This window comes from Filicampus tigris, chromosome 20 (assembly GCF_054856515.1).
Source record: "Filicampus tigris isolate MCC_2025a chromosome 20, RoL_Ftig_1.0, whole genome shotgun sequence".
Classification (NCBI taxonomy): domain Eukaryota; kingdom Metazoa; phylum Chordata; class Actinopteri; order Syngnathiformes; family Syngnathidae; genus Filicampus; species Filicampus tigris.
Genome location: NC_141236.1, coordinates 12,103,591 through 12,116,787, shown reverse-complemented (window position 1 = coordinate 12,116,787; position 13,197 = coordinate 12,103,591). Strand labels below are relative to the sequence as shown.

General features: G+C 43.2%; 1 protein-coding gene across 6 annotated transcripts in view; it reads right to left on the bottom strand.

Moving 5' to 3' along the window:
• efr3bb (EFR3 homolog Bb (S. cerevisiae)) overlaps positions 1–13,197 on the bottom strand; it is a 26,840-nt gene extending 13,643 nt beyond the window's left edge. Inside the window, exons 1-5 of one of the 6 annotated variants that reach the window (XM_086018079.1) lie at positions 12,866–13,197; positions 12,346–12,485; positions 4,016–4,092; positions 2,681–2,808; positions 1,227–1,377 (exon numbers count right to left, since the gene is read on the bottom strand). In XM_086018079.1, coding sequence (XP_085874205.1) covers positions 1,227–1,377; positions 2,681–2,808; positions 4,016–4,092; positions 12,346–12,352 — 363 coding nt within the window. In that variant the 5' untranslated portion in view covers positions 12,353–12,485; positions 12,866–13,197. Of the gene's footprint in view, positions 1–1,226; positions 1,378–2,680; positions 2,809–4,015; positions 4,093–9,642; positions 9,787–9,819; positions 9,940–11,651; positions 11,900–12,345; positions 12,486–12,865 lie in introns of those variants that run through there. The other 5 variants (XM_086018080.1, XM_086018076.1, XM_086018075.1 and 2 more) reach the window with 5 other exon arrangements.

Below are 13,197 nucleotides of genomic sequence, written 5' to 3'. Positions count from 1 at the left end.
GTTTTTAAAAAGGTACCACTGTAGTCGATTAATGCGGGACAAAAGTAATTGAATGCTACTGCCTTTAATGCTTCAATTGAGTCTGGTTATTCTTGAGCATAAACATTCTTCTTTCAAATGAAGTCAAAGGAAAAAGCTAAAAACACACGCAGATCTAATCCCTTGATGCTGGCTGAAATGAGGTCTAGTAGTGAGGCACGCCGAGAGCCTGAAGACTTTTCGTCCAACTGCAAATTTGTCAAGCTTTAAAGGTGTTTGAGAGTTGAGGATCCACTGCTCTTGCTTGAAATGATAAGGCAAAATTAAAAGAAAATGGCTACGTGATGCACATCACAGCCTTCGGGGCGGGGGATGTGCGCGAGGGCGAGACGTATGCCAGGAAGATTATAAATGAGATGGTGGCGTGCCTCGTCAATCCGCGTAGATGGCCGCGTGGCTTTGCCAACGTGCTCTGCGGCTAACCTCATTTCCTTTATGCGTCCTCTGCTGACCCAGCGGACGGTGAGTGACAAGCTGCTTCTTTTACCAGAGGGCCCTGCAATCTCAAAATGACTTCTAATATTGGAGGAAAGTAAAAACGTCCATTTCGAACAAGTATCACACTCACGAAGGGATGAAGAGAAAAGACGGAGAAGCCATGCTAAATGCTAAACTATCATAATATTGACATGGCTAGCTCGTTCAAGACCCCAATTAAACGGCTTGGGTGATCAAGTACACTTTTCAAAGAAGTCTGACTGGAACCGCATTAAAGCAGAGAACATCCAAATTGGAACAGCAAAATAGCGGACAAACTGTTAAGTGTCTGGATTCTGGAGAGAAAATCATACTCGCTATAAAGAGCCGCAACTGGAAATGAATTAACTTCAGCTACGGTGTACGTCAGCCAGGAGGAATGGCCTGAAACAGGTAAAAGATATATTAATTATAGTATGAAAGATTTATAATTTATCAGTAATGTTTGTGTTTGCTTCAACGCAGAGTCTTGAGTGTTGACTTTGACTTTTGAGGTCTGCACAATTAATGTTCAATTTAGCTTCGCCTCTACCAAGTAGGAAAGAAAATAAAATTCGCTGCGATACGCAATGTGAATTCAAGAAATAAAAATTCTTGATTCTATAAAAAAAGAAAAACCAATTGTAAATATATGATAAACCCACAAGAAAAAAAAAAAAAAAAAAAAAAGGCTCCGCAAAATGATCCCCAAAATCCCGTTAGTGACTGACCGAGTTGGTTCCCAGGATCTGCAGACTGGGTTTGTCGGACTCCAGCAGCTTACGGACCATCTTGAGGAAGCTCTCCACGAACAGGTTGATGCTCTGGCAGTGGCAGGCCATCAACAGCTGGTCCAGCGCTTCCATAGCGATGCAGACGTAACTGAAGGAGAAGACACATTCATTCTAGGGAAAACAGTCTAATAAAGCCACCACTTTTTCCACTGGAGGGGGGGGGACAAAAATGAGAAGGTGACATTGCATCTCTTTGGATTTGAGAGTTGCAGATAAAAGGGGGTCAATCTCCACGATGAGGAAGAAAAATGGCAACACGTTGGAAGTCGGACAAATTTCTGCAGCTCACACTTGACAAGAGTATGTCTATGTACAGTACGAACAGAGTATGTGTCCCGGTAGGTAGTATGAAATGTGTTCGTGAGAGAAAAATGATGCAGTTTATGGAGTGAATGAGGAAAGCCTTGTGAAAAAGCCACTGATATTCATCTCTGCCATTTGTGGTGTCGGTCGCGGCACATTTGTTGGTTGTATTCCTGTAAATAATTAGTTTGTCATCAAAAGCCCTCAATCTTGTTTTTGTTTGAGGTGTTCCAAAAGTCTTAATAAGTTAGCATCAAAGTTACTCTTCTTCTTGTTTCTTTTAACAAAATGTTTTATTTCCTGCTTCTTAAACAGAAAACTGCGTTTTTGGAGTAACCAACCCTTGTTTCACTGCTTATTATAGAAGAACAGATTGGTTTTTTTTCTTGGTTTTTGCTGGTCAAAGGAGAGAGTCTCGTCTTCCTTTTGGTTGGTCACAGAAGACAATATTGTGTGGGTTTTGAAAGATCAGTCAGAATGCTCTAAAACGGCTGGTGAATGACTTCATAAACCTCCCTAAGTATAGAGGTTTCATCGGATCATTTTCGATTATGCTTTACACATGCTGCCATTTAAACCAATTTATTTGGCATTGTGATGCCTCTATTTGTGTTGCTTACTACCATTTATTCTTCTATTATTTTAGACTACGTTGGCATCGATGTGGCAGGCAGAAGATTTTTTTGCGCAGGGGAAACGTGTTCCTTTTAATCTTGTTTAGTCGCCCCGGCAGGTAGCGTCTGAAACATAAGGGAGGCCGCATGGTGTTTGTGTGTAATGGAATTCTGCAATGGGGTGTGAAGTTTAACACCTGACGCCCACTTCTCCCAGCCCGCAATGCCGGATGGATTTTTTTTTTGCCATCCGACGTTGCTGCTAATTTTATATGCCACTTTACTGGCTTCGGTATAAAAGGCGAGGGCAATTTGTTAGGACGTCAGCAAAAGAGAGGCTTTGTTTTAGGCTAGCGGAGGGTAATTAGTGCGATTAAAAGTCGTTCAGTCGTGCCGCTCTCCTGACATGCCGCAGTTGTCAATGTGGCATCTTTTAATCTGAAGAGACCTGGAACACTGACAGGTCGCGCTCACCCGTATCTGTGCCGCGCCACGTCCCTCGACAAGCGCTCAGACAGATACGCTCCGATACGGTCCAGCTTCTCTGGAGCCGACAGGGCGTAAAATGTCAGCTTCTCCATGTTGGCCTTCACCAGTCCATCCTAGAAGATGAGAACAAATCAAAAGGAGAGAAAAAAAAAGTACTTTTTCCTCCACTTTCTTGACCTACTTCATTTGCTTGTCAGTCCAGTCATTTGCATCACTGTGATCTCATTTGGAAAGAAGATATTTTAAGAACAGCATCGCAACGCCGTAACTTAATTTAGAATAAATATAGTGACAGGGTTCTTGTTTGTTCCAGTTCTGGAGTTGACGGCTTCATGGCTAAATTTGGGGACGAGGACGAAATCCAGTCGTCAAAGTCAAAGGAAATGAGACAAATGCCCCGTTTGACAGTGCTGGCTCAAGATCTGACGTCGGAAGTGTTTTCCAATGCGGAACTCACAGAACAATTCAAGCTGTAACAAATCAGATAATTCTCTGCAGAGGTTACTGGAGTCACATCTGAGTTTGAAATGAAAGATGAAGTCTGCGGTTTGCCCAATAGTCAACTTCTGACAAGACCAATTATCGTCACACGTTGACCTTCACTTTTAATGCAGCACAGCTACACTGTTTGGTCTAGAACAGACTTCAAGCTGTTTAAAGCCACTCCGGGTTAGAGTGAACTGTCTATCTATCTATCTATCTATATCTATATCTATATATTTTTTTTTTTTTTTTTTAATGGAGCACGTCACTCGATGTCATCCTTTGTGCTCATGCGTGTCACATCACGGACGCGTTTGTGTTCGCATTAAAACTTGCATTAAGAAAAAATCGGAATTGGGCATCACGCCCTGCAGTGTGAACGTAGCATAGTAGTTGAGTGAAAACTCTTCGTCTGTCTGCGTGACTTTGTTATACTGCCACCCAATGGCCAAGTTACGCACACCGGAAGGAGCCACCGTGAATTATTAATTCATGATGCAAAAATTGTTGAAATCTTTATATTCTGCTATTACTATATGCTTTTGTACAGTACAATAGTAGAGTGCCATTTTCTTGTTCAAAAAGAAGTTACGACACTTTTGTTGTTTTTTGGGGGGGGCAGGCTGTACCAGATTAATGGCATTTACATTTAATTCAATAGGCTAAGCTGATTTGAGATAAGAATGTTTTGAGTTAAGACCGTAGTCATGGAACAAATTCAATTGCATCTCAAGGCTCCGATGCGTAGGCAAAATCTGAAGACTCAATACAGAGCTCTTGGGTTTCGGGTGACGTGTCAACAGGGTCTTGCCAAGCTGTCGTCTCAGCTCCTCTCACCTCCGGGTCTTCGGGGAAGATGTTGTCCACCAGCCTCTTGTAGCGAGGCCTGAGAGCCCCGCAACAACCGCACACCCCTAAAGGCAAGAGGGACAAACATGGACATGTGACGTGAATCAAAAGGCTAACCGCTGTCATTGACACTTCGCCGCAAAGACATGATGGATATTTCTCACATTTGCTTGCTTTGAAATGACGTGGATTGTCTTAAATGTCGGGGTGTAGCGCGCCAGTTACAAACAATACAGCAACTACTGCAGTCATGTAAGGTAATACTTAATTATACCTGTCACCAGTCTGAGTTATGCAAGTCACAATGCATTCACACGAATCCATTCAGTCAGTCGGCATGCATCTCTGATTTAGGTTTCTAATTAAGTCCCAGCTCCTCCCCCGCACGGTCTAACAGTGGCTGGCTTTTCCGTGCTAGTTGAAGAAACATCAAATATCATAACTGGAAAATGTTATTCGCAATTTTTTTTTTTTTTTTTTAAATAAGTCATTTTTTTTAAATCATGTAAATAGTATATAGTGCATTTTGAATGTACTGTCAATTTGAATTAATGTCCTGTCTCTGAATAAAACAAGAATAAATTCATGGATGAATCGAAAAAAATGATTGACAGATTCATCGATTATTAAAATTGTTAGTGGCAGACCCAAAGATCGACAGTCCTTCTGATGTATTTTGCATTTTGCCCCCCTCCCCCTCCCTTTCTACCTTTCTCCCTCTCCCTCTAGTGTAACGACGACGGGGCCTTGACGAGAACAAACATTGCAGTATTCCGATGCTTTTTTGGGGGGAATTTGGGAGTCACTGATTGCTGGATTTTGGTTGGTTGAAGGACTCCTGCAGTGATGACTCATGTGGGGCTTCCAGGGCGAGAGAGGAAGAGAGATAGACAGCAAAAAGAATCCAAGACAAATAATGTGACCGTTAAGGTAATCGGCCTAAGAAATGTTGTAGAACCTGCTTCCCGGGAAACCAGTTTGAACAGGCAGGTCACCGAAAGGCCAGCAGCCACTTCAAAAGGCCTTTCGAACAGCTTTAACTCCCGACTCTGCTCTTTTCCTTCCTTTCATCGGTGCTTCCCATCGCGGCTCTAGATTTTAACACGACACTGAGGGCGCAATAAGAAGATTATCAGAGAGTTGCCAGCGGCCGAGCTAAACAATCGATACCGCCAACTCGGTCATCTTCGGTCAATCGTATTAAAAGTCTTGGCAAACAACCAAGATGTGAGGAACGACGACAGAAACATCATTTGAAATGCTTTCCCAGGCATTTACTGCAGCTCATTTCAGTTCTTGTTTGTTTCTGGCGGTTTCTGACCAGGAGGGAAAAATGCATGCTCTATTGGGTTAAGGTCCGGTGGCTGACTTGGCCAGTCCAAGACCACTTTATTCCTTTGTTGTGTTGGCAGTGTCTTTTTGGTCATTAGCTTGTTGCCTGATGAATCTTCTCCAGATTAGTTTGGATGCATTTTTCGGTAAACTGCCAGACAAAAATGTTTTTTATAGACTTTCAATTGTTTCTGCTGCGACCCTCGTGAGTTACATCATTAGCTTTGTAGCCTACGCCATCAAATGTGGCATGAGAGGAGTGTCAATGCTCATTTCAAGACTTTGCCATGAAAAAGGAAAATGTCGTTTGAGAGCTCATTTGTTACCGTTTGCAGCTTTCTTTTTACTTACATTTAATTATAGAGTAGTTCATTTTAAGAGTATTAAAATGTTACTCTGAGGGCACTAAAGTTTTTACGACAGTACAGCTCAAACCTGGAACCGATTATTTAAATTCACACGTTTTGTCCTATGCAGAAAAACAGTTTCCAAACACCTTAAAGGCGACACTGTAATTGTCTCAAAACTATCATTTGCAAGGACGGATTTGCACAAGGCAAAAATCAATAGTTCAAATCAATAGTTCCCCGAGGCAAACAGTCCCTGGATACCATTGTGGGCAGAATGTCCTTGAGGAGAGTGTGTCCTTTTGGGAGCCAAAGAATTTGAAGGCAGCTGAGGTTTGAGCGATAGGCGTGCTCTTATCAAACTTCTAGTGAACTCTGCAACAGGAGGGGGGCGCATCTATTCAGAGACGCTCTTCTTGATGTGGCGCTCAACACTACCCGCGCCGAAGCCTGCTGCGCAGACATGCAATGAATTCATAAATATCCCGCAAGTCCCCATATGTGGAGTGACGCGGTGGTCCAAGAAAATAGGGGGTACAGTAAAGGACAAAAAAAAAAAAACACATTAAAAAAATGGATGGCGCGTGTGATGGGTTGCCGGGGGGGCGGTTTGTGACGCACTGAATGAGTCACAGTTGAAAGCTTCTTATTGCACCTTCAGTGTCCCGGCGTAAACCTGCTGGCTGAGCAGTAGCGGAAAAAGTGATTTCTGGGTGAACGTTTTTGAGGCGACACTTCGGGAGAGCTGACATATTTGCTAACCCGCAGCGAGTGAAATACAAGCAGCGGAGCACTTGCAATATGAATCAAATGCACTTTCTGCACAGCTCGACATTTCCTTGGAATGAAACACTGGCTTTCAAGTCATTTGGGAGAAAGAGAGCCGTTATTCAAGAGTTTCCTAATGTAAGGAGATTTTTGTGTTTGTTATGATGCACCAACCATCCATCAACTGTCTGAACCGCTTGTCATCATTTGGGTCGGCAAACTTTGGGTGAAGTCCAAGCCACGGCAGAAAGCATCAAAAAAGATTCATGGTTTGTTTGCTTTTATTTTAGTGTGAACCTAATCTATAGAACAAAAACATTTACGTATCATACGTCAGATAATGTGTACAGTGTTGTAATACCGATTCATGAATTGTTTGTCAAAAAATACATGGCAAGAGCCCCTTGAAAAAATAATTGGATCTTAAATCGCAATCGCAATATTAAAAGTGCAAAAAAAAAAAATGCTATTGTTTTTCAAAATCGTTCAGCCCTAAAAGAAAGTCCACACACCGTGGAAGACCAGATTTGAGGTTCTAACCCAGATGTGCGAACCACTGGGTCATCGTGATGCCCCACATTATTTCCTGTGGGGAATACTGTTTGGAAATGTGACACATTTAGAATTGCAAATCAACCCAAACACATTTTTTTTTCAAGAATATGTTCCCAACAAGGTGAAACACGGCATTCTGCTGAATATTGCGTTTGTGGAATATGAGTTAATCAGCAAAATCCACCCCTTTTTAGCCATCTCAGGGGGCGGCCATTTTGTCATTTCGGTCGACTGAAAATGACATCACAACTAATCAGGGATGAGGCAACGACCAATTCAGAAAAACTGGTCAGCCCTGATTGGTCGGTACCTGAGCCCTGAGTAGTTGTGATGTCATTTTCAGTCGACCGAAGTGACAAAATGGCCGCCCCCTGAGATGGCTCAATTAACTCTTATTCCACAAACGCAATATTTATCAGAATTTTCTTGTTTCAACTTGTGGGCTTGCATAGAACATATTCTTGAAAAAAATATGTTTGGGTTGACTTCATCTTTAAGGTCTGTTAGCATCTCGCTGTATTTAGCTCGTATCGGATGTAACATGCCGGCATTGTAAACACATCTGGTATGCCCACACGCAGGTTAAGTTTGCGTACGGTGGGATTTATCAAGGTGGATTAGTGCGGCTCCAGCTCGGCAAAAGAAACGCTAAGTGGGTGGATAAGTATTTTAATGGCAGTGGAGGGGAAAAAAAAAAAACACATGAAAGAGGGGGTCTCACCACATCCGCCCACCCAGTGAGAGCAACTGACAACACATTCGGTGGCTGGAGGCAACACGCAAACATCAAGAAGGAGACGTTACACTCTGACCCGTGTCACGTCTCCAACCGGATTGGCCCATACGGGAAATGTGTGTGCGTGTGGCTTATGCCTGTGACGGGGGTCCCACCCCCTGCATGGGCACAGCAAGGAAGCAGCCAATCACGCCGCTATTTATATCTCCCTAATAACGGCCAGGCGACATTAACAGATTACAACGTCCATTTCCCCCGCGATGTAAGATTAAGGCTCTCCCATTAGGATAAAAGATGGAGGGCTGCTTGCGGCAGATGGGGAATTCTCTACACAAGTAAGGGTGAAAATAGGGAGGAAATAAAATGCTTGAAAAAAAAAATACAAATGTTCATGTTACGCAATATTTTAAGCGCAGAAAATAGAAGCCTTATTCACCCCCAGTCACAAAAGTGTCAAAAGAAAGCTAACCACCGGGTGGAAAGTAGTGCAATGATGTTGTAAGATGACATTCAACTCGTTTGGAATCGCAATTGAACTTTTGAGCGGAAATTAAAGTGCAATTTGAAAGGCTGCTTCAACACACACCAGACGGCACGAGAAGAGTTGTGGGAAGCTCGGAAAGCAATTGAAAGGCCAGAGGATGAAGACGATGATGTCGATTGGGGGTGGTGATGCCGGGAAGTGGCGAGCAAGGCTAAACCGACATGTGGGGATGAGACGAGACTTCCTGTCGGCGTCCACGCCATCCATAATGACACCAATTGGTCACGATCACCCGAGAGCACACTTTAAATCTATAGCTGGTGTTTTTGAGGCCACTTAATCGTACACGTTTCGAGGCATGGGAGAAATCCAGAGTGGGTGGCAGAGAGAAACAACACACACACACACACACACACACACACACACAAATCCCATTGACACACGACCAAGCTGACACATTATGAGTCACAATCAGAAACTAGGTTGGGAACACACCGCTAAATGCTTAGCTGACTTTATCACTTATAAAAAAATGACGATCGTTTTATACATCGTATGAATTTGCAAACTCTTACTGGTTTGTGTCTACATGACTTCGTTATACTGCTCCCAGGTGGTAACGTGGCGTACAGCAGAAGGAGCTGTGATGAATTAGTTATGATGCACCAACGGTTTCATTCTTTACACCCCATGTAATCTTTTTACTACCAGTATATGTCATTTTAAAGTCAAATAGTATATTGTGCTATTTTCCTCATTTTACAAAACAACACATGAGCAAAAGCTTTGGGGAGGCTGGAACGGATTAATGGCATTCATTTCAATGGGGAAAGATGATTTGAGACAGGATGATTTTAAGTCACGAGCTTAGCCACGGATGAATTAAACTCGTATCTCAAGGCAGGCAAGCCTACACTAGCAGTCACACTTTTCTGACAGTCCATAGTATGAAAATGTGACTATTTTATTTTACAGCGGTTTGAGCTCGCGACATAGTAATTCACTTTGCGTCGCATCCTCAGTGGCTGTTTGTTTTGAAATTTACAAGAACTTCTATGCAAACAGGCGTCACGGAGCGCGCTCGGACCGCAATGTTTTAGCAGCGCGGGGAACTTTTCAAAGGAGGCGGATGCCTTGTCCAATTAAATCTTGATGTTGCCAAGATGTGCTGGCCAAGAAACCTGACACGCCATTAAAGGGGCAAATGAACAAATACACAAAAAAAAAAAAAAAAAACACAGCAGCACCATATGCTTCTTGCCTGCAGCCCACAGTTGACTACTATGCACATAACGGAATAGTTTAGCTGACCACAATGCAAACGCGGGGGAAGCAAAGTGGCCACATCCAAGGGAAAAACTGATGAGCAGGCACGGAAATTAAACATCATTACCCAATATATACATCCTCCAAAGTGGGAGTCTTCTTCAAAGCTGATGATTCAATATGCTGTCCTTGAGAGAGCCGGCGGTCCCGTGACATGAAACTCGCGTGTTGGGGGAATGCAGACAAACCGGCTGCATGACGGGGTTTCAATCCTCACAATGGACATACGATCGGTCGGTCTTACCATACATCGTGCGTGACGCTGGAGAGCCGCCGCCGCTGCTGCCGCCGCCGCCACCACAGCTCGTGTTTGCTTTCAGCGGGTTCACTCACTCGTGCGCTCGCACTTACACACGCACGCTTGCTGTGCCAAGAGCGTGCGTGCGCGTGCACACACACACACACACACTTGGGGATTAATGCCTGCCTGCATGCACGTGTGCTTGGAGCTAAAAGGCATAGGAACGCGCACGGTGATTGGTGCAGAGGCTGCGTCGATGCGATGAATTACACGCACGCAAAAGGGGGGCTGGTAGGCGACGTCACAGACAAGCATGCCGGGATGACCTTGGATTTTCCTATTTGTCTTCAGCCCCCCCCAAAAAAATAAAAAATAAAAAATACACACACACTATGCATAATGCACCTTGCAGATGGGCAATAGCGGGTGGGTGAAATTAGGACAGCGTGTCGGAATACCTCCCGCCCACGCAATCTCCTTTCCTCACGTCTCCTAACCACCGACCGCTACTTCCCTTCATTATTACCCCCCCCCACTTCCGGCTTTAATATCACTACCCCCCCCAACACATTTGAATTACCCACAATATTGCAATTATTTTTTTTCAAGGTCCTTGTCCAACGGATTATATAAGAAACACAAGCAAAAAACTCATCAGTATTACAATGGACAATATCAGCTTTATTTAGAATATATATTTTGGTCTTATAGGTCAGGCTTACGCTAAAATAACGGAAAATGAACCATGAATTTATATGAGGGACAGTTTACCGTCTACTTCAATTTGACTTGCAGTCTTTTAAGCGTTCACTACGACAATTTCGCAAAATTCTAACAAATAAGTGAGACGTAAACATAAGTCAGAAAGTCATATAGCTTTATCACACCATGAAACGCTAATATGTAAGAATGTGGACTGCACTTCTGAAGCACTTACGTGGACATTATTTTAAAAAAATAAATAAATAAAATATACACGTATAAAAAAAACAAACCCTCACGACCAAATTGCAGCCTGTACTACACTGCGAGGTCGAACTGAACTACTTTGGGCCCAACCGAAAATGTCCCTGTTCATTACCCAAGCATCCCTATTAAAATGCGAATGAACTGCAAACAATGTGTGATTACATAAGGGAGCTACAAGTGAGAATGCAGAAGTTGTTCACATGCTGCCTGGCAGTGATTAGCTAGTGAAAGGCAGAGTATAGCGTGACAACTAAGTAAGACATTTCTAAGTCTGAGGGGGGGTTTACTTGAGGAAAAAAGCATTCTTATAATTTGAATAATCTGCATTAGTTAACAGTTAAGACCCGCTCCAATCCAAATTTCGAGTTGCGTGCCTTCTCTGCAGGACTGCGTAGCAATGAAGCCTGCTGGAAGAGATGCCGCGGAAATTAAAAATGTAGCCTCACAAAAAAATTGTCTTGTTTCGGGGGGGCCGGTGGAACACGTTAATGGAATTTTCACTCATTTCCATACGGAGGGTTAAATTTTAAGATATGACTGATTTATAAGTGTGGTCATAGAACAAACTGAACTCAAAATAGTTTTGCTATAGTTTAGTTTCATGATACAATAGTCCGTCCTCAAATGGTTGATAGTTTTACTTAAATTTCCGATAGAGTGTTTGTTTTTTATTTCGGGGGGGGGGGGGTGTTCATCCAGTGACTAACTGAGGCACAGTGTCAATTAGAGGGGAGGCCACAATTTGAGGAAATATAGTATTCCGTTTGGAATATAGTATTCCTTTTTGAAGTTGAAAACTCCAACTCATCCAAGTCTCAAGACGCAAGAAGGCATTGTGTGCGCCAGATGTAGAACGCCACACTCACCTTTGCCAACACGATGGTCGAGAAGTGCGCGACAGTCCAGTGCCAGCCTCTGAGAGGCCGGGACGTCCACAGGCACAGGCACGGGCACGGGCACGGGCAAAGGCATGGTAGCCAAGACCAAGGCTCAATCACACAAACTTGCTCCGGATAATACAAGGAATATGTACTGCATAGGCAGGTTGACCGTATTAACGGGAGAGATTAGCGATTAGTCCGACAGCTCTGCTCTCGCTCTCTCTCTCTCTCTCTCTCTCTCTGTCTCATTGATAAACATCTCAATGACACAATAGGCCTCTCTATAGCTCCAAGTGTCAGTCTGGACCAGGGAGAGACAAAAGAGAGGAGTGTACGCACACCCACCAACAGCCGAAAGCATGCAGTCAGTGGGTTTGGCATTCAAAGAGAAGGGTACTCGCATACCGGTGGTAATCAATTAAAATCGTCAATCTATTCAATATTTACAGGCACAAATCTTTCAAATTATTTTTTCAAGCATATGATCAGTCCAACTCAGGCTCTAAAACATTTGGCATCACGTTCATATTCACACCTAAAGGTCAAATAAAGTCTTGAAACTGACATACATCTATTTTGGAATAGGAGAGGAACCCGGGGTACATCGTGAAGTGCTGTGATATATTGATTGAAGGAGCGCTTATTACTGTTGTGGCTTGGGATTGCCAGTATAGCTCACCTGTCATGCTGGATGTCAACCACTAGAGGGCGGTGCACTTCCAGCGTCACAGGGGTGGGAAGAGGTGACGCACTGGGGCGCCTTAGCTAACGCTTCACCCGGGCTTGGTCACTCAGGAAAACCGCAGGATGTCCCTCGGCCTGTGGAAGTTGTGGGTAAGGCAAAATTAGCCGACTATGTAAACATGCTAACGTCAAAAAGATTTTGAGAATGTATATCGCACATCGCTGACGCATTATGACGTTGATACGGTTTATGTTATTCTGATAGTAACTGCGAATGAAAACTAGCTACTATTGTACAGTAAATGTTTAGCTGTGTTTGGCTCGTCGTTTTTGTTTTAATTTCAACACTCGGTGTTTTTTTTAAACACATTTTTGCGTTGCTTTATCCGTCAAACGGTTTAGCGTTATAAAAATATGAACTATTGTATACGATAAAATGTCATTGACTAGCCACGCACGGGTTTTAGCTAACCACCACTAACTAAACTATCTCAACTACTACTACACTTACTCACCATTAAATGGAGACAATTATCCACGGATCCACAGCCACTCCCCTTCGATAAGTTGTACTTGCCACCAGGCAGGAAAATATTAAATAAAGGTAAAAAAAAAAATCGCCAAGCGATACAACTGCCCAGCTGTGTTACTTGCTCACTGGTAAATATGAGTCAGCCCTCCACTATACTTTGACAGGTGCTAATTTGAATACATGGAGTTCATGTATATGAACATTAAAAATCCGTGCAAAATACTCCCAAATCAATTCAAATCACGTTGTGGGGGAAGCATAAACGTAATAACTTAAGTACATGACATCATATCTGTTTCGTATTTGAATTAAAGT